General features: G+C 37.1%; 1 protein-coding gene across 1 annotated transcript in view; it reads right to left on the reverse strand.

Moving 5' to 3' along the window:
• The window catches only part of LOC136852463 (TBC1 domain family member 25), a 37,838-nt gene extending 23,631 nt beyond the window's left edge, over positions 1–14,207 (reverse strand). Inside the window, exons 1-3 of the mRNA XM_067127102.1 lie at positions 13,620–14,207; positions 7,288–7,397; positions 6,833–6,931 (exon numbers count right to left, since the gene is read on the reverse strand). Of these exons, the coding sequence (XP_066983203.1) occupies positions 6,833–6,931; positions 7,288–7,397; positions 13,620–13,691 (281 nt within the window). The 5' untranslated portion in view covers positions 13,692–14,207. The remainder of the gene's footprint in view (positions 1–6,832; positions 6,932–7,287; positions 7,398–13,619) is intronic.
• Between the last annotated feature and the right edge of the window lie 6,871 nt (positions 14,208–21,078).

Below are 21,078 nucleotides of genomic sequence, written 5' to 3' on the forward strand. Positions count from 1 at the left end.
TTGCCCTCTCAGTATGGTCGTATGATCTAGTCCCATCGTGGTCATGACCCCGTGGACAGATCATCTAGAACTCACCAGCTATATAGGTCACTACCTTGCTGGAGACTCTAGTAAAGCAGAAGCAGGCTTGGGTGACAGTAACCTCGAAGTCAGCTATGCTAACAGGTAAGGAACCAAGGCGTCAATCGCCTACATTTATTTGGTTCCTAAATCCTATTCTGTCTCTTCCAACCTCCAATGGTGGGATTCAGCTATATATATATCTGACAGGTAAGTTTCATGAACAAAATGATATTTTAATGATAAAATAAAGTTTGTTCATACTTACCTAGCAGATATATATAATCATAGTGCCCACCCACCTCCCCTCAGGAGACAGTGGCACTAGAAAATCTGAATAGAAAATGGGAATGGTTCCCGATACCCGCCTCCCAGCAGCGGGAATGGGTACTAACCACCTGGCCACACTGCGTGTGCCGCGAGTTTTTGAAATTCTGTCGGATTCGGAGAATACAGCTATATATATATATATATATATATATCTGCCAGGTAAGTATGAACAAACTTTATTTTATCATTAAAATATCATATTTTCCCAACAAACTGGGTTATGTATATCTAAATTGTATGCACCTTTTATGTATAAACAGTACAGTACATGTATTTTAAGATACTACAGTATATTACCTTCATTAACATGAAAAGCATTAATAAATAAATGAAGCTAAAAATTAATAAACAATTGAATAACTGGAAGACACTTCAGAATTGTTGAAATAATTTATCAATTTAGCTCTCATCAGTTTTATTTTCTTATCCCAAACACACACACAAAAAAAATACTCAACAAATATCTGTCCAAGTTTTGGGAGAGTTTTTCTAGTATTCTGTATTACTTTACAAGCCTCTACCAGATTCCTTCAACCATCACTATTTTATGCTCTCTTACACAGATAATTCCACCCAATAAAACACTTCTCTTCTGGTTCTGATTCACGAATGTTTTGGCCTCCCCACTCTTCTAAAATCATATGGTATTCATGCACTACTATCCTTTCAAGCTGTAATTAAAGAATATTGCCTTGCCAACGCCACAAGTCATCAATGCTCCATCTACATACAGTACTGAACATTTGCAATCTCTCTAACAGTGCCATTACATACATGAACCTATCACTGAACACCTAACATATTCTGCAAAGCATTATTTTCAAATATTCTAAAAAGTCAAGAAATTGTTTCATTATTTTGACATGACTTCCTTCCATGGACTAAAATTGATCTTTCAAACTTTCAATCAATTCAGCATACAAATGGCCATCCAGAACGTAACTCATTTGTAAGTAGGGTGGTGTCTGTATTTCTATACAGTACAGTAAATACAGACACCACCCTACTTGCAAATGAGTTACGTTCTAGATGGCCGTTTATATTGAATTGTTTGTAAGTTGGTTACCGTACTCTTCATACCTATTTAAGTACAGCACGGTATATATATGAAGTCAATAGAATACTGAACATTTTTTCATCTCCTAAAATATAATACAATGTACATACAGTACTGTATGCCCAAAATAGGACTGCAAAACAAAATCTGAACTTTCAGGTGGCAAAGGGGAGCGCTCTGAACACAGTTTTAATTTGTGATCCCATTTGTTTGTATCTGAATGTTCTTAAGTAGGGTGGTGTCTGTACTTAAATGAAAGTACTGTACCGTATACAAATATAACAATACAGTACCGTACATACTTTGCTAAGCATACCAAGAGCCTAATAATATTTGCTTGTCTAACAGAAATTTCATTTCCAAGAGATTCAGTATCTCTAATAACTGTGCCAAATTACCTAAATATGGCAGGATCACTGACTGGCTGACTTTCCTGTTATACCTTTTACTCTACCGTGTTCTATTCTCAAAAACGCTGCTTAAGATAACACCATCTTCCACTAGGACATGTCTAATAACCAATGCTTGCAAATCTTGCACACTTCTACTACGAAAATACATCAACATCTGCTTGAACAAGATCTGTCAGGTACTCACCATTACTCCATTTCTTCTTTTCAACGGTTCTGCATATGGCAAAATTGCTAAGTCCCACAAAAAGCAGGGGAGGCAATACCTTCTTTTTAATCAAGGACATATAATTTTTTGATAGGCAATAACTTCTCAAAATCTCCTAAAGCATTTCTCTGTTAAGATTACCAAAGGTCTTTTCAAAATCTATGGAAGTAATAGTGAGGCCGGTGGAATTCTACACTTACGGAATCATTCGCCTCAGGAAAAAATTCCATCAGTGTAGCAGCTCTTTTTCTAAATCCTTTTGTTTATCGCTTTTCAATCAAAAGCCTTTTATAGATTCTGCTCAGAAACAAAGAGATTACTTCTGCCACAAATCCTCATAAGTGTAATACATATTACTCAAATCTCTCTTCTTTGACAATTTCATTATTATTCCCAGTTCTCAGTCACTTAGCTTTTCTTTTATATTCCATATCTCTCAGTACAACTTTTTATCATGGTTGAGCCATTATAGATAGGTCCATCTTTAAAATTTTGGCTGCAATTCAACTGCTGAAATATTCTACAGTGTCTATAATTTCCAACAAGTAAGTTCACTCATATCTATATCTAGTTCTTCAGGCAGTGGGGAAAAAATATCATGTTCATTTTAATTATAATTGTGCAGTAATAACAATAATAATAATTAAATTACAGTATTGAGCAAATAGTAATTAATATAAGGAATAAAATATATTCCATATTGCGTATGAAGCCTTGCGGGAACCAAATACTGTACCTCTACATAAGGCATTTGAATGTTGCAGATATTCTTAAGCAAAAGACATAAGCACATTATTTCCATAGCGCAGAGCCACAGTAATAATACTGTAAAGATACCAGAAGAGGCATATGAATCTACCTAAAAGTGTTATGGAGCTATATGCAGTATGAGGCCATCTTTGTAAGGACCATGTCAATATTAATATATCATCAACACCAATCTACTAGTAACAACAGACTCTACTACTATTACTAAACTACTACTACTACAGCTAACAGTAATGACAATAAACATCACAATTCATGATCTTGCCTTTTAAATCTCCGCACATTAAAAGAAGAGCAAAGAAGAAAGGAATAACACTCAACATTAATGAAAGACAAACTGAGTTCAATACACATCTTTAAAAAAACATAAAAATAAAGCTGAACAACTATTATCAACTATTATCAAATACCAATGAATACAGTACATTTCAGCAAAAAAACTAAAATATATGCATGAAAGCAGATTAGAGTTCCTGTTCTCTTTTTCAAGCCCAAACATAGAGACTATGTTCAGTATTACTAACATTGTTAATAAACTTTACAATACAATTATGAAGCACAAAGGTTGCAGCTTTCACAAAATCAGTGTCTGGCAGATGGACCAAAGAAGAATAAATAGAAGCAAGTGGAGGGATAGGTCACACAAAAGGGACAAGTATTATTTACAGATGGAATGGCATGCAGAGAACATGAGGACATACACAGACGACTAGAGAGTGGAGTCAAGGGAGCTATTCATGTACTAGTTGACAAATAAATCACGAATGGTAAGGCAATACGTACACTCAAAACAATGACTATAAGAGTACAGTACTTCAATGAAAAGTTAATTAGGGATCTGAGCTCCACAGGAGGAGGACAGTAACAAGATAAAAAGAAGCATGACAAAGGTAAAAAAAATCTCTCCCATATGCATTACAAGAAGGGAATGAATGTAGGAAAGGAAAATAATTCCTCAAGCCAGGAAACAACTCTGAAGTCTTCTAGAAGCAGACGTTTACAATGAAAAGACGACTGAAGTCACATAGCACCCACAAATCAGAACTAGCCAAGGCTTCAACCAAATACTGTATAGGTGAGCAGTACCAACAAGAATGAAAACACATCATACAGCCATCTAAAGGGGATGCATGACTATTTACCGAGCATATGACTAGGATATTAAATGAAATCATGATATTCAAACAAAAGATAGTGCTCAGTACAAGGCTATTAGCCCTTAACAACTAGGCAGGACAGACACTTATCACTTCTTACCAAATGTTTTGGATATGGGGAGTCAGAGTAAATGTCAAAGGTCTGACCACAGAAGTCCCTTTAGCATATTTTTCTCATTGTTGCCTTGTGTATATTCTGTTTAACTAAATTCTGTTCTCAAAACATATGGATAAAACTTAAACAATATTATACGTCCCTTTGTCATATTTCTGTTTAACTAAATTCTGTTCTTGAAACATATGGAGAAAACCTAAACAGTGCTGCATTTAACTTTTCCTCTGTTCCCTAGTCTTTCAATCTGGCTCTCTTGCTTTTTCAACTTTACCATGCTCTAATGTTCACCTCTAAATTAAAAAAAAAAACAAATTTGGTAAGCCCTAAAAAAAGCTATAAACTTTCATATTTGGCATCATCAAGCTAATTAATATTAATAATAAATGGGAGTCCTTCTCTAAGGGCAGCATTATAAAAATACATTGTTTCAATGGCAGTCAATTTACACCATCTTTTCTACTCTCCTTATTGTATTCTCATCAGCAGGGAGATGATATAAAAATTCCTAAAGGACATGGAGAGATATACTGCTGCTGTTGTTTATTCATCAACTCTTAGGCTAGATGCACACACAGGCAGTCATCTATAGAGGGTGAACAAAACACAAAATTGGACAGTATGTATAGCAGGAAACCTGTTTTAAGGTTTCCTGTATGGGTTGTATTGTCGCTGGTCAGTTACAATGCCAGATGTTTTGCCTTAAAGCTTGAACCCTAGGACATTACGACCTCCTTGGTTGCACTGATTGTTGCAGCAGCTCTGTCCCCAACTGGCGTGACTGGAGTAACAGCTCACTCAGAACAGTAGTGGTTATTTGTCAATTTCTCCCTCTATCCCATTGGCATTTGGCACAGGTTAATTACGTATGTCTCTCTCTCTCTCTCTCTCTCTCTCTCTTTCATTGTTTGTAGGCATTTGTAATATTTATGCTGAACTTTTTTCTAAGATGTGCAAGGCTTTGAGAAGGTGCAGGCATCAACAGTCTGGTGCAAAGTCTATAATTTTCACAACCTTAATCAATTCTTCTGTTGGGTGTTCGGTGTTCATAACTACTGTACTGACTGAATATGTCATCTTCCGTAGGTGACATACAGGACACTCTGAGAGATTAGTAGTTATCATCCCAATGAATGAATGAATAGTTACATCCAACCACCAGGCATGTAAATTCATAGATGATGCTATTTTTCATAAAATCTGCTTCTTTTCATATGAGGCACTGAAGTAGTGAACCATGATCTCTTACTGATGACAGTTTACCTCTGAGTCACCTTTAGTTGGGAAAAAATTCTTGAATTCTCAGATCACGGAATCTTAAAATGTCAGAATATTAAGGCAATGTATTTATAAAGACAACTAGACCACCCATGACCCATTGGGTCACTTTTTTATTGTGAAGAACAAATAGCAGCACTAGGGAAGGGGAGGGAAGAGGAAGGGGAAGGGGAAGGGGGAAGGGAAGGGGGAAGGGGAAGGGAAGGAGGAGGAAGAGGAGGAGGGGAGGAGAGCAAGGGGAGAGGAGGGGGAGAAGAGGAGGGGGGAGGAGAGCAAGGGGAGAGGAGGGGAGGAGAGTGAGGGGAGAGGAGGGGAAGGGAAGGGGATAGGGGAGGGGAGGGGAGGAAGGGAAAGATAGGGGAAAGATAAGATAGGGGAGGAGGAATGGGAAGGGGAGGGGATAGGAGGAAGGGGAGGGGAGGGGGGGGGGATGGGGATAGGAGGAAGGAGGTTAGGAAAGGGGGAGGGGTGGAAGCCCCAGAAGCCTCTGGGATTCCCAGTGTGCATTCAAACACACAAACAAGACGGAGTTTTAGTATTTTAAAGATACCATCACAAAAAGGACATAGAAAGTGAATATGTAATATGGTAATTATGAGCAAAGAAAAACTTATGAATCTCACGTGTACAGATAAGGAAAATGAGAGCAAAATTTCACAGGTACTTAGTAAGGCACACACACAGGAGGTGGCTGTTTTCTAAGGGAAGGGAGCTTTGGAACTCAGATGTACCTGCCCAACCAGGTAAAAGCCTACCCTTCCTTTCATGGAGTACTGTATGTCTCGGAAGGGGAGTTGCTGAACACAAGATCAGCCCACAGTAAAGCGTTGGGTTTGTGGCAAAACAAGTATGAATTAAATCTACACAAAGCAATACGGGAACAACTAAAAAATAATCACAATAAAGGGAAAAATAAATAAGGCAATGAAATCAAGTGTAAGTTCTTTAATGTAAACCACTATAAAAACCAGTACTAAAAACTTTTAGTCAACACTCAAAGTAGATGCTGCACTAACATCAGTCAACACTCAGAGTAGATAATAACATATGATCACCTTATACATAACAAAACTGTATCATAAAATGGGGATGCAATATTCATTTGCTAGCCAGACTCCAAAGGTTACAACAATTACAGTGCTGTAAATCTATCAGATAACAAAATACTGTACTCAAGTCTTTGAACTAGTAAACAATACTAAAACTTATCATGCAAAATAGAAAAGAAATATCAATGAAGTGTATTGTAGGTTGTTTCTAAACACTAAAAACAAACATGATTGAAAACTATTTGCATAATGTTTAAAAGTTTTCTGAAAAGACCTAAGTTGTCTTTTTACTGATAAAGTAAAAACTGGAATTCGGCAGGAAAGGGGACCAACTATAAAATGCTAAAAGCATTTAATCTCTAACACCAAAGGTGCAACATGAGACCACACCAGTAATACTTACTTGACAAATGCCATCTCTAAGTCAAAATCTGACAGCATAGGAACCCAGCAAGCCTCAGGAAAACGATCATCTCGAGCCAAATAGCATGTCTGGAAATCTCTGAAAGAAATGTTATAATACTGTACACAAAACACGGTTGACATTAACATCATTGCAATGCAACAGTGCATGCATCACCCATCATGATCTTTAAAATAAAACAACTTTAAGTTCACACCAAAAAGTCTGCAATTTACAATTTATAGAATGACAATAACCATCTTCTATACTGTATGACATCAACACATATAAACAATGAGCTTTGAAAAACAAGTACAGAAACAGAGAATTATAAACAATTAATGAAAATTACAGAACATACAGGCAAACAGTAAACTCCTCAACTAACTGGGAACCATGATATGACAGTTACCAGATACTGCATATGCAACAAAATAAAATTCATATATACCAACCCTTTCAAGTCAAAAGCTCGGGCAATAAGGTTTCGTAAGACTTCATAGCCTGTTAGCTCAGGATCGACACTGAAACGGCAGCACTGGGAGTCTACTTCACATCTGCTGTGCTGTAAGAGGGAGAAAAGGTAACTAATGATAAACCTACAGCATTGCAGTAACGTTGTAATGATTCAAACTGCTTGTAGGAGTTACACAAGCACACAGAGGCAAGGGGTAACAGTGTTCTGTACAGAAAAAGTTGGCATAACATAGGGCACATTTCTACATCTTAAAAAAAAAGATCATAATAATTAAAATTGTCAACAACCCTTTCGTGAGCTGTAAAAATTAAAAAAAATAAAAATTGTCAGGAATCGCATCAAAGACAAGGCCTAAAAATCAATGCTGCTGAGACTCCTAAGCATGCAAGCAAACAATAGCTAAGAAACTCTCACTCATCTATGAAAATTCATCCTTACTTCTCTGCATAAGTGAAAAGAATATGGATATCTGAGAAGCCACACACCACTCCTAAAATCTATATACGATAACAGAACACTACAATACACTATGCTTCCTATTCATACAAAATACATTCATGTAAATTCTTACACGAGCCACATTTGTAGATTCTGATAATAAATGAATATCAAAATGATCCTACAAGAGAAAGAGACTGAAAGAATTGAGTTCATACACACAAGAAAGACTGCAATCAATCATTTTCACACCAAAATTACTTTAGCAATTTTAAAAATAATTCAGCACTTACAAAACAAGATGAAAAAGACAATGCAAAATTATATAGATGACGCTAAGAGAGATAGAGTGCACTTCATTTTAAAGATGGAGGGGAAAGTAAATTTTTACATTATTAATTCCTAATTTTCATAATAAAAAAACCCCAAGAATCAACCACAATGATTTTCATCTGTTCTTAAACCTTCTACCAAACTCCCTGTCTTTTTGCATCTCACTTTCATGTCAATGTTGCCACTAGGTGTCCTCACTATCCAACTGTAGGTCTTATTTAGCCTGGGTCCAAAGGTCAGATGGAGGTGGCTGGATGGATGAGAGAGGGATCCTCTCCACCCTCTCGTTCATGAAGGGTAGATGATGACTAGACTTTCATCATAATTATTTTTTTGTGCATTAGCATTCTCAGCATCATTAACGCATTTTCATTGTAACTGCAATTTGTCTGTGTCTATACATGTGAGTTTAGCTTACTTGCTCTGTTTTTTTAGCATTAAAGAAATACGTAAAGAATTGAGGGGAAAATGACATTTTTATAATAAAATGACATTTTTATAATAAAACAGTAAATTATTTTTAATAGACCTTTGAGCTGCAGCTAAATGATTGTAATTTCAAAAAGAATTTTCCTTACTATTTTTTATTCTTTTTCTGTGAATGGATTAGTTAATGATTACAGTCTGGGAGAGCCCCCATGGTGACAGGAGAAATACATATTTCAGTCAGTGCTATTGTTACTAGTGATAAAATGAAGAGATATGGTGTATACTGTAGACAGTGCATCAGTGTTGGTGGTGTTAATAGCTACCAAAGTTTCTATGGTAGCAGTCAGCAAACCTAATTTGAAAGCTATTTATCTTGTCTTAAATTAGAGTTCAATACTCATTTGTTAATTTCCAGTTGTCCAGTGTCCCTCAGCATAACATGTCATTACGAATAATTCAGTCATGGATAACTAAGCATTTATTGTAACTCCCATGCCATTGGGTACCTTCACAGCAACTTATGGAATGGAATGGAATATAAAATTTAGGCCAGAGGCCAAGTGCTGGGACCAATGAGGTCATTCAGTGCTGAAAGGGAAATCAAGAGTAAAAAAGTTTTAAAGGTATAATAGGAGGAAAACCTCACAGTTGCACTGCAAAAAAATTGTTAGGAGAAGGTGGAAAGTAAGGTGAAAGAAAGAGAATGTGAACAAGGGCACAGCAAAAGGAATGCAAGGGGTTGCAGCTAGGGGCCGAAAGGACGTCGTAGAGAACCTTAAGCAATGCCTGAAAGTGCAACAAACAAGTGCACTGACACCACTACCCACCAACAAGACACAGCAAGTTATGGATGGTATAATGGATTCAAAAGCTGGTTAGCTTTCACATTCCACACGTAACTGGAGGTGTTGGGGGCTTTTAATTAGGGACTCATGATTTGGCATCTTTTGCAATGCTCCAAAGCCTATTAAGAGAAGAGTAGAAAGTGCTGCCAAAAGTTTGAGGTACATGTTTAGAATAAATACAGCAATGCTTTGGTACAGCATGTCATTCAAGAGTCAGCCGAAGCCTTAATGCGAGTCATCCGTGAGATGGGAAAACTGAAAACTTGTTTCACTTGATATGGTAAGTAACAACAAAGACAGCAGGAGAAGGAATACAGGTACTGTTGCTCTGTCCCCTGAGCAAATTATCAGAAGTGGTGCCTTTTTAAAAAATTTTCAACTTTGGTCCCTTTCTAGTTTTTACTTTGGATTAATTTCTTTATGAATAACCAATAGGTATTTGGGATATACTGGTTACTGCTCTCATCATGGAACCAAAACAAACCACGACATCATCACACCTCTGTGATGCTAACAGATCCCATATAAGTTAGCTTTATTCGTGTGCTAATAACAAATAACACACAAGTACTGTACAAGAAATCCTATTTAAAGCAATGTGTACAGTAATAGTAAAATGATACAAATTTGGGTCTATAGTTATAGTCTATATGAGAGAGAGAGAGAGAGAGAGAGAGAGAGAGAGAGAGAGAGAGAGAGAGAGAGAGAGAGAGAGAGAGAGAGAGAGAGAGAGAGAGTCTAAATATACTATCAATGCATATTGACACAGATGACTCCAAATGATGCAGCAATAGTTTCAGTCAAAGAAGTTATCAATACAGTATTTGCTTTTCACCCAGTATGACTGAAGCAATAAGGACAAAATTTCTTCACAAACTGAAGTAAATTGTCTAACGAGTCCTGGTATGGAGTGAAAAATGAAACATGGGATAAATACTAAGCTAAAATCAAACTTTGGTCCCGTATCCTTTTTTTTGTATTACCTGTTTTCGGTTGTATTTTCTCATCCTCCTGTTCTGTTTCCCCTTTTTCACATTTGATTTTCTCATCCTCCTGTTCTGTTTCCCCTTTTTCACATTTGGACATTGTGTGAGCTTGCATAAGAAAGTATTACTGTTCTGAGTTGTTCATATCTCCCAAACATGAACGCTATGAATGATACTGGAAGTTCTCTTGCTCAATCACAAATACATTTCTGTAAATGTACGAACTCAAAAATACTGAGTATATTTACATGTTGCAATCTATACACACAAAGCCCTGTATAATTATTTATACAGAATGAGACAAAGATATCATACTCACTAACCCTATGCTTGCATTATCACAGGCTACAATTATTATATTCAATTACTTCATGACAATAAATTGAGAATGACTTCACCGCATACAAACATAAGAGAGAGAAATGTCACTGTTCCAAGATATGTCTGACCTTCAAATCAATAAAGATTACTCACTAACCACACAAACACACACGTACACACACATGCCCCATATGAATGAAGCTCCAAAAGTGCATAAACTCATTCTTCTACATGTGCAAAATATAGCCCTTTCTGGCTGCATAACCCTATTCTAGTATCTTTCTTTCACTTATCAACTACCTGCCTCAATACTCCGTTCTTTTAAGCTACCCGTGTCCTGTTCATTCCAAACAATGAAACACAGCAAAGTGAGTATCAACTAAACAACAGTCCCGATGATGTCATTCTTCTGCTGTACAGAGGAGACACCAGAGTATTCTTTGCCTACTCTGGTATCAATCCTTCACATAATGGATGAAAAATTAAAAAATATAAGCTAAATGACTTTCATACCTATATTTTAGTTCCAAGAATTACTAATATGTACAGTATACCCAACAGGAACATACAGTGAATGTTAAACATACAGCTATCTCATCCTTTAACATAACCAGGTCCACTCTCCATCAAGTCTCCCACAAGACTGAATCAAACATACAGCAGTCACCATCTTCCATCCTCAGGCAACAGTCCTTCCACCACATTTACTAGGTCAAGCCAGTTACCAACTTCCCTACACTATCCTTGATATAGGCTAAAACATGAACCTACACAATTCAACAAAAGTTTGCCAAAAACCAGGGTTAGAAAAGACATGCCGGACAATTAGCCTCCATCATTTACATTCTAAAAGAAAGTGCTAGGCTAATACCTAGTACCAATGTCCATATCAATGTTATCTCCTAAAAGCCATTGTAAATCAAAGCAGATGTAACCATCAATAACCTCAAAAGAAACTGATGTTTCTTTCACCTGTAAAATACTTTATACAAACATACTATAGCCATTACTTCACTCGACCGAAAAAATGTGATCTCAAATCGAAGAATTCCACTGAAAAGGTCGTTATGCTCCATGTCTACCCAGTAAAAATTAAACATGAAAAAAATCAAACTTGGAAAAATAGTACAATATGCCAAAATGCCAGACAGTTGTTGAATATCCTGAGACTCAACAGCTACAATCGGGGGAAACAACAGACACCAGCTAGGCAAATGACCTTTTAAAAACAGTTGGTTGAGATGTTTCAAACACCTTCCTATGTAACAGCTCTTCATAACATGAATGACTTTATAACTTGAATAAATGACTATATTGTTTGAATCCACTACTTTTTTATTGTTCTATAAATACTGTACCATAACATTTCCTAAAAGATCTAACATGTTTGGTTACCTTCATACAGTAAGTAAAATAGCAAGTATTCAAGAGTTCTTGCAATGGAAAATGCATTTAGCAAAAGGTGATCAATAATCTTTTAACATCCAGGGATGCAAAATAGCTTGCCATGATGATATGAAATCCTTAACCTCCAGCAAGTCTATACTTCCCTCCCATATAAAATGAAAAAGAAAATATTCACTAAATTTAATGCTATACAGCAATTGTCTATGGAAATCTTATAGCCTAACTGAATATGTAAACCTTGCTATAAGAATAGCTAGTCAAAAAAAACCTGTCATACTGCTTTCTTTGGTCCATACCTTACGCCTACACTTTACTAGGATTAGCCTGAAATTTAACAGCAAGAGGCTCGATTACTACTAACGTTAAAACCTTCTTTGCACTGGCTGAGAGATGAATGACTTGGTGAAAATGTCCTTCCTTTTCACTAAAGTTCATGACTTTGATGTTCCTTTGGCAAATGAGCGCAATGTAGGTTTCCCTAACTAAACGCCTAAGATTATGCACCAACATAGCCTACCAATGGGGAGAGATGGAAGATACAAACCCACAAAAGGTTATCACCTTGTGAGCCAAGTGCTCAGGTACTGTTAAGTTATTATTATAGGAAGGGTTATCCTATTGATAAACAATGGGTAAACTGCCCTCAGCTTATTCTATCTGGCAACAAAAGCTAGCCTATAACTTAAACAGGGTTATAGGTAGGGAGGGAAGTTGTGTACTAGATGCGTCTTATTCCCACAACCATCAAGTGGATAACTAAGCCCTAATAAGGCTTTATACATGTACTAGCACTCAGATCAGTCTTAAGTATCCACAGATTAAAAAGCCTATGCATTAACTGGCATCACAATTGCCAAGGTCACTAACAATGAATTATATTAATAATATAGTGTACATTACTTAATTAGTCCTCAAGTATCCAAAACCCTTTAACATTAAATGTATCTATCCATATGTTACAAAAGCCTATTAAGCTACCGTAATGCGCATCTGTGTACTGTTCTTCTGTTGTCACGCTCCTATAGGGCTACTTGACCTACACATTAATGACTTTATATGAAAATATGCCCAACTGGATTGGTAACTAGGCTAGGTGTGTGCAACCGTCACACTAACCTACTTAGCCCACACAGGAATTTGTCAAGGCCTGTATTTATGAGCGGGTAGAGACCAAAATCTATAATCTCAGCACTGAACTATAATACTATGGATGGAGTTGCCTGTACCGTAACTTGCCTAACCTAGCCAGGCTTAACCTGCACCCACCTCAAAGCTAGCCTAGCCTGAGGAAGAAAGCTAACCCCCAGTGAAAATCTGTAATTGTCATTTTGTCCATTAAGCCTGACCCAAAACAACAACAACGTCCCTGGTCAGGAAAGCAACAACGTCGAGATCAACAACGCCAACGCGAATCGAATGTGGCCCCGAAAGAGCGAAAGGTCGTTCGGGGAGATGAGAAAGTTCGGAGGACCCGACAGCAGCAGCAGCAGCAGCTCTCCCGTTCGGCCCCCATTAAACATTTATCTTGGAAGACCACAAAATATACTCACCTGTATGACTTTGATCCTGACAGCATCCCTCGACGGGGTGCCTGTCGTCAAGGGGGATGCCATTCCTTCCATTTAATCGATTAAAGTGTGTCTACAGCTGTCATCACCCATAACAGCTGACACCTTTCAACTGACAGACACATCGACGTCCCGACGCTCAGCTCGATCTCAACTTGAGCACACTTTACAGTTCTTTATCGTACATTAACATGAATGGTTGTTTGTTTTAATCCTCGCAGTGAGACGTGACAACTGTTAACGATGTAAGTGGGTGAAATAACCAGGTAAATGCTGCCTCTTGTTTGACGCACCCTTTAAACTATGAGAGCGCAGGTTTGAACGAAGCTGAAAGGGATGGATGTGTTCTGGATTGGACTCCTCGCCATTTGTTTGTGACCATCCACTGATATGGAAAGCGATTCTATTTTGACATTTGTTACCATTACTCTCTGCCTTTTTTACCTTTTTTTTTCTTTCTTTAACTCATCAACCATTCAGTTCAATTTCGCTCTTTGAAGTTCCTCACGTACTGTACAGTAATTACCTAGCACACGAGCCACCTTTCAGAGTCAAATGCACTTCTCTAATGATTTCAGGTGTTCATAAACGTCATCAAAATTTATGCAAGGAAGAAATGACCACTTTGGAGCGATGCTGATTGCAGTGTCTGTAACGACGCAAGGCCACCTTATTCTAGTAAACTATGGTGGTTTAATGAGTCTCATAGTGTATTTCACCCTAAGGGTATCATGTGAAAACTTCACTTGGAATTATTTTCGGCTGTATGGTTTTCATTAACAAAATCTATGAACAGAAAAAAACAGCGTGTACACATACACACACGCGCACACACTCGTAAGACAAGTGATGGGAAATGAATGAGCAATCGGTTTGGCGTACCTGAGTATGTAGAATTATAGGTCCGTGACACTAGATTGGGGCAATTCACAGCTGATGAGTTGAGAATATAGAGAGTACTGAAGTTTACTTGCCTGGTTTATTATTTTTTTTTCAACTCCCGAACTATTCCGTCGACGGAGGGGCTGTAAGGCGGCTATACTTATACTTTGTAAGCAAACACCAGTCCTTTTTTCGCTGATGTTAAAAGTTACTAATTTTTTTTTTCTTAAATTTGAACGTGCTCTCTCTGAACTCTACTTCTTGATGTAATCTCGGGGTAGGATTTTCAAAAACTGTAAGTTTTATCTAAGTTCCTTCGTCCTATACAACTCTGTATTATCAAAGGTATTATGCCTGTGTTATCAATTGTTGCTCTCGATTGGTCTCATAAACAGCTTCTTTATACAAGTTTTGGTTTTCCAGTACAACTCCATGAGAACTAGTATTCTTTTTTTTTTTTTTACATGGCCGTAGGCCCTTTAAAAATCTTGTAGTTCTCTTCATAATATTCGGCATTTTCTTCAATTTGTAATTCGGCGAGCCATAAAACACGATTGTCAGTGGGTATTTTAATGGTACGCTCGTCTGTTTCCCTGACAAGTTTACCATGTTATAGAGTTGATAATTTGAAGACATATTGCTGTCAAGTATCATTTCCTAGTCCCATATCTTTGCCCAAGTTTGTCACATTAATTATAGCAACTCTGACGATGACACTCGAAACATTCCCCAACCTGCTGAGTTCATCCATTTTTCCGACAATATAACGTTCAGTCTAACCTTAATTTAATTTAAACTGTTTTGTTTCAATCCATATTTCAACAACACCCATTGTCTTGCTCAATTTCTCTTCGGTACTTTCTATATTGCTTAATTTCGAATTAAACTGTAATCAGCAAATATCTTAGAATCTATGCCATGTTTCTCCAGCAGGTACGCTAACTCATTATTGTATAATGACAAAAAAGGACTGGACCCAATACACTTCCTTGTGGAACTCCTCTTTTTAGCGGCATTGTTCTCTGGGAAAAAAAAAAACAAAGTTCTACCTATGTTTACACAGTAAGTTCCACCTTCAAGGTAGCTTTTTAAAAATGTTAGTACATCAGTCTTTATGTCAATTGTTTGCAGATCACACAGCAACAAATTATGCCCTAGACACAAACAGAACGAAGGCCCAGAAAATTTAAGATACAACATTCCCTGCAACCATTAAAAGATTAGGGCCACATACAACAGGGCATAGAGCATTTTCTGTCAAGAATAGCTGCCTATGCGCAGTCTGTTCATCCGGAAAATCCAGTCTTATGTAAGTGATCCAGTGATTGATCCAAAATCACATTCGCAGTAATATTAGAATGAATGAATTAATTATAAAAATCTAGGCTATAAAATCATTCACTCTCAGCCGTTTAGCACTCAAGACAGTGGAAAAAGGGAGTTAGAGTGGTTGGAGAGAAAGATAAAGATCCGGAAAATAAATGAGATGAATTACAAATATCCAAAGGCGAAATTGGGAGAAACCCCCATAACTGCACTAAGAAGTAACTGTTCAAGAGGTTGAACAGCAGGATGAAAGAAAAGACGCAGGAGTGGAGATAAAAGTAGGTGCAGCTTGGGGCCAAAAGAACGCACTCTATAAACACCCTTTAGTAATGCCTACAGAACACACGTGAGGTGCACTGACAGCACTACCTTCCTATGGGAATAACCCTAGACAGGTTTCAGGAATGTCTTTTCTTAATGATTAAATTCGCAACTTTCAGGATTATATTACAACAGGAAATTTTCCCTTTCTCATAAAATTCGCCATCGGCACTATGTCACTATCGCAATATGTTAACTTCCCCTTCTATACAGAGATTGGAAATCTCCAAATTATTCACAGCATTCATAATTTGATTTTCAAAGATTTCAAGAAATTCGTTGGTGAGCTACTTGTCAGAGAAGCCCTCTGGTGCTTTACTTTTTTACTTTATGACTAGTTACAGATTAAGACTCATTATAATTACTCACACCCATCTATACCTTGTAAGTGTCCTTTATTCCATATTTCGTGTCTTTTGATACTCTCTTCTCGCAATCTACGCCATATCCTTCCCTTCGCTGCTTCTCCATTTTAGAATTTTGGCTTAATATATCCGAGTCGAAATAGGGTGCATAGCCTAATCTTTAACTATGAACTATGATATACCTTTTAACAATTGTTTGTCACATCAATAAATTATTCATTTTCAGTTTTGTTGTATATTCTTGAATAAAAGTTAAGGAAGCCTATATCCCTCCCCCTCCCCCAGCTTCCTCCTCATACAAATGCTTAAAACGGAGCAACCGTACCATTTTGAAGAGTTTGTCCTATAATTTATTTTTCGATTTTCTATGTTCAGAGCCAACTCGTTTTCTCTCAATTCGTAAGGGAGACTTCCAGCAACCTTGCCTGGTTTAACAATGAGACCCATTTTTAATTTTACTTCAATCTTTTTTTTTTTTATTTGCGAATAATTTCATGTTGCACAATCATCAATGGTAGAATGTTTGGGTAAATGTGAAGGAGAAGGCCCCACAAAAATATCGTTTTATAATATAATTTTTAGGCTAAACAATATAGAAAAGGATGCATGCAATGCAATATGCGAGGTAATTTGAGATAGGCCTATTTACCGAGGTGATAAGAAATTTGCCGTCTTTTGTTTATTTATTTACGGTTATCGTAGTGGATGCAGGGTATGGAGACAGGGATAGGCGTGATAAATCCTAACCTTTCCTGGAAGCTGTGTACTGACCTAACCAGACCGTACCTTCCTAACCCAAGTTTTCTATACTGTTTAGCCTCGAAATTATATCAATAAACGATAGCTATAGCGTAACGATGAAACTTCTTTGTGGATGGCCAAAAAGTCACATAGGGCTTAATCCAAGGGTCTGATGTGGTAAATAAATCATAAAATTAATATAATAATTTGATCTATGAAACAATAATCAAACCATATAATAAAATGGTGAGATACCTGTAGAAGGAAATTTAGTTGCGGGTGGTAGACCTAGTAGGTGACCCAGACAGGGCGACAGGTGACGTGAGTGACGTATAAGCACGTGATTGCGAGGGTGCTCTGTGATTGGCTGCATGTAATCTACAACTCGTGCATGTCGTAAATTAAATGAAAAATTCTCAGCAGGTATATAACGTAGTATCTTTTAAAAGAAGACACGTTCATTTTTCCTAAATAAATGCTCTACGTTTTTGCGAATTCAAAGCATGCTTGAAGAAATGCATCGTAGAGGCACAATGTGAAGATATTGGAAATTAAAGAACCTGAATGCACTGCGTTTAACTGGAGTAACTTCATGGTTCACAAAGGATTATGTAACGAAGTATATTATTACAGAGATATATTTTCATCTTCACTAACTTAAAATAACTATTGATAATCACGTAGTTTCCCCATCCCTAAGTTAACTACAAAACTTGTCTATTTGCTAAGGATTTTATTTTGATCCTTCACTGAGTCTTTATATTATGTGAGCAGGCTCATATGAGGAGAAAATGCATTAAGGTTAGAAATCTTAAGCCGGTTAGTTGTGCTTCTCTTGAAGCCTAATAGATGGCACCTGCTTGTACTTTTCCTACTTAGATGATTCCATTTTAAAATGGGGGAGGAGGTGTTAGATATACGTATTCAATTGGCATTACTGCTACAGGTTTAATATGATTTTCTCTACAATCATTCTTGAACGAATGCATGGTGTAAATTTGCACATTACACACAAATAAAATTCATCTACTTCTAATATGAAAACTATATCCTTTTCGGTCCTTCCTGATAATGGCATTTCCCTTCTGACGTATGGAAAAATCTTAGCTCATCAAGAACTTATATCAATATTTCCAGTGTTGTAAAATTACATTCTTTTAACAGAAAGCTCTTTATACAGATGATTCTCTGCTAACTTCGTTGGTAAGCCTGTTCATATCTAAACGTTAATGAAATATTTCATGATGATTCGGGCAAATACTTAAAAACCTGCATAAAACAACGAATATTCTTGGTTTTATTTTTCACTTGTTATAATTGATTCTAGTTTTCATATTGTAAAAAGTTTTTCTCAAACTAATTAATATAGGGAATATAAAAAAGAAATAAGATCTGAACGATACATTCCGTAAAGTGATGCAATATGCAATGGCGTAATTGTACCTAGATGGTGCAGGGTGGCATACAATAATGTGCTGGCATCAGGTCCGGTCTTGTCAAGTTGTCTTTTTTTCAGGACATTGATATTTTGCGCATTCGGCATAAGACTGATGTTTGTATAGACTGATAAAAAGTATCCGATGTTGGATATGCTGCATCCGGTGTTTCCGGAATAGTTTACATTCTGTAATGATTTTTGTCGATTTGGTATTCATTTGCAGAAGGAGCAATGTTTCAACTTTTGGCATTTTGTCTTTACGTGGGAAATGAACATTCTTTTGAACTTGGCAATAGCCATTATCAGTTATTTACGTTACTGTTATACTTTTTTTTCTCTCTGATCCTCAGACATGCATAGTTGAAGTTATACGATAATTTTTCACTGATGCAATTCTAAACAATGTTCGGTTGCTCGGGGTACAATATGACACCGGCATGTTGGGACACCACATGATCTGGTGCCCGATCGATGTAATAAAGTAATGTTGGGGCCTATTAATCATTTTTCTGTGGACATGCATAATCATACGGACTGTATAACACGATAAGCTTTGTTTTACAAAGTTGAAATAATACTGATGACCGACTCTGGACGTGTGACGCTTTTCTGTAAAGGTAGTGAAACGTGATCATCTTTTGGTCAAAGACCTCTGGTATTCGACAACGCCACCTTTGTTCCCATAGCTACTGATCGTGAGAGTGTTTCACGTTCCGCCCTCGTGACAAGAAAGAACATATGAGAACACGTATGTAAAATATGTTGCCACATACCCTTTATTGATTGAACTGAACTGAATATAGAATTTAGGCCAAAGGCCAAGCACTGGGACCAATGAGGTCATTCAGCGCTGAAACGGAAGCTGACAGTAAAGGTGTAACAGGAGGAAAACCTCGCTATGAATCAGTTGTGAGGAGAGAGTGGAAAGTCAGATGGAAGAAAGAGAATATGAAAGGAGGTACGGTAAAAGGAAAGAAAGGGGTTGCAGCTGGGTGCCTAAGGCACGCTGCGAAGAACCTTAAGTAATGCCTACAGTGTGCCGCATGAGGTGTGCTGACGGCACTACCCCCTACGGTGCATACCCTTTATTATCTTGAGAAATACTCAGATGATTATATACACAATATTTTCGGATCATGTTCCAGTGACCTCTGCATCATCTTCAGCATCAACCATGTTGTGAAATTGATCTTTTGTGACAGTTTTGAAAAGCCCTAAGGGGTTACCCCGTGTGCGTGGAGTTTGGGTGAAATAGCGTGAGTGAGAGATGGGCTTAGAGAGGATTCGCGGTGAAATGCTGCATCAACGAGCAACCCCTTGGTATTTTTTATAATCAACTAGAAACGCCAAGATGATTTTCACTGATTGCCCACCATCTACTACATATACTGTATATATATATATATATATATATATATATATATATATATATATATATATATATATATATATATATATATACACACATTTGATTTGTGTCTGTGTTTGTGTATAAATATTCTCTAAATACTTTGATGCCTTGTACAGTATTGCTTTAAGCCCAGAGTAAATTCGACCAATTACCAACGCAGACATTCCGTTAACAATTGTAGTCGCTTTGAAGCAGTTTGAGAGCTTCTGCATAAGAAACAAGAACTTCCCTCTTTGGAAAAAACCATCAGTCATAACGTCACTCTACTAGGGTGGCACCGTGAAAGTTACCTGGGTGCCAGTCTTCGGCTCCTTCGCGAGTGCCAATTACTTTTCATCCCACGATCACACCTGTCTGTTACCTGTCACAGGACTCGATTTTCTGCGAGGATATGACGTTACTTAGACTGAATCGCCTTGAGTATTTATCCACGGGTTTCTATTGAAGTTTTCCCTTCTTGTCCGACAAAATATTTGCCCTGCTGTAATTTTAATTATGAGCTGTGGCTCCGAATTCTTCATCTTGAGAAAGAATAATAAAACGAAGCGAATGAATGTCGGCGTGCACTGTTTTCTCAGGTGGTGTCATGGCTTCCTACCGTCATAAAATAGAACTGAGAACCATTATCATAAAGCTTTAAGTTAAAAAGGCTTCCTACCGTCATAAAATAGAACTGAGAACCATTATCATAAAGCTTTAAGTTAAAAGGCTTCCTACCGTCATAAAATAGAACTGAGAACCATTATCATAAAGCTTTAAGTTAAAAAGGCTTCCTACCGTCATAAAATAGAACTGAGAACCATTATCATAAAGCTTTAAGTTGAAAAGGCTTCCTACCGTCATAAAATAGAACTGAGAACCATTATCATAAAGCTTTAAGTTAAAAAGGCTTCCTACCGTCATAAAATAGAACTGAGAACCATTATCATAAAGCTTTAAGTTAAAAAGGCTTCCTAC

The sequence above is a fragment of the Macrobrachium rosenbergii genome, chromosome 25 (genome assembly GCF_040412425.1).
Source record: "Macrobrachium rosenbergii isolate ZJJX-2024 chromosome 25, ASM4041242v1, whole genome shotgun sequence".
NCBI lineage: Eukaryota > Metazoa > Arthropoda > Malacostraca > Decapoda > Palaemonidae > Macrobrachium > Macrobrachium rosenbergii.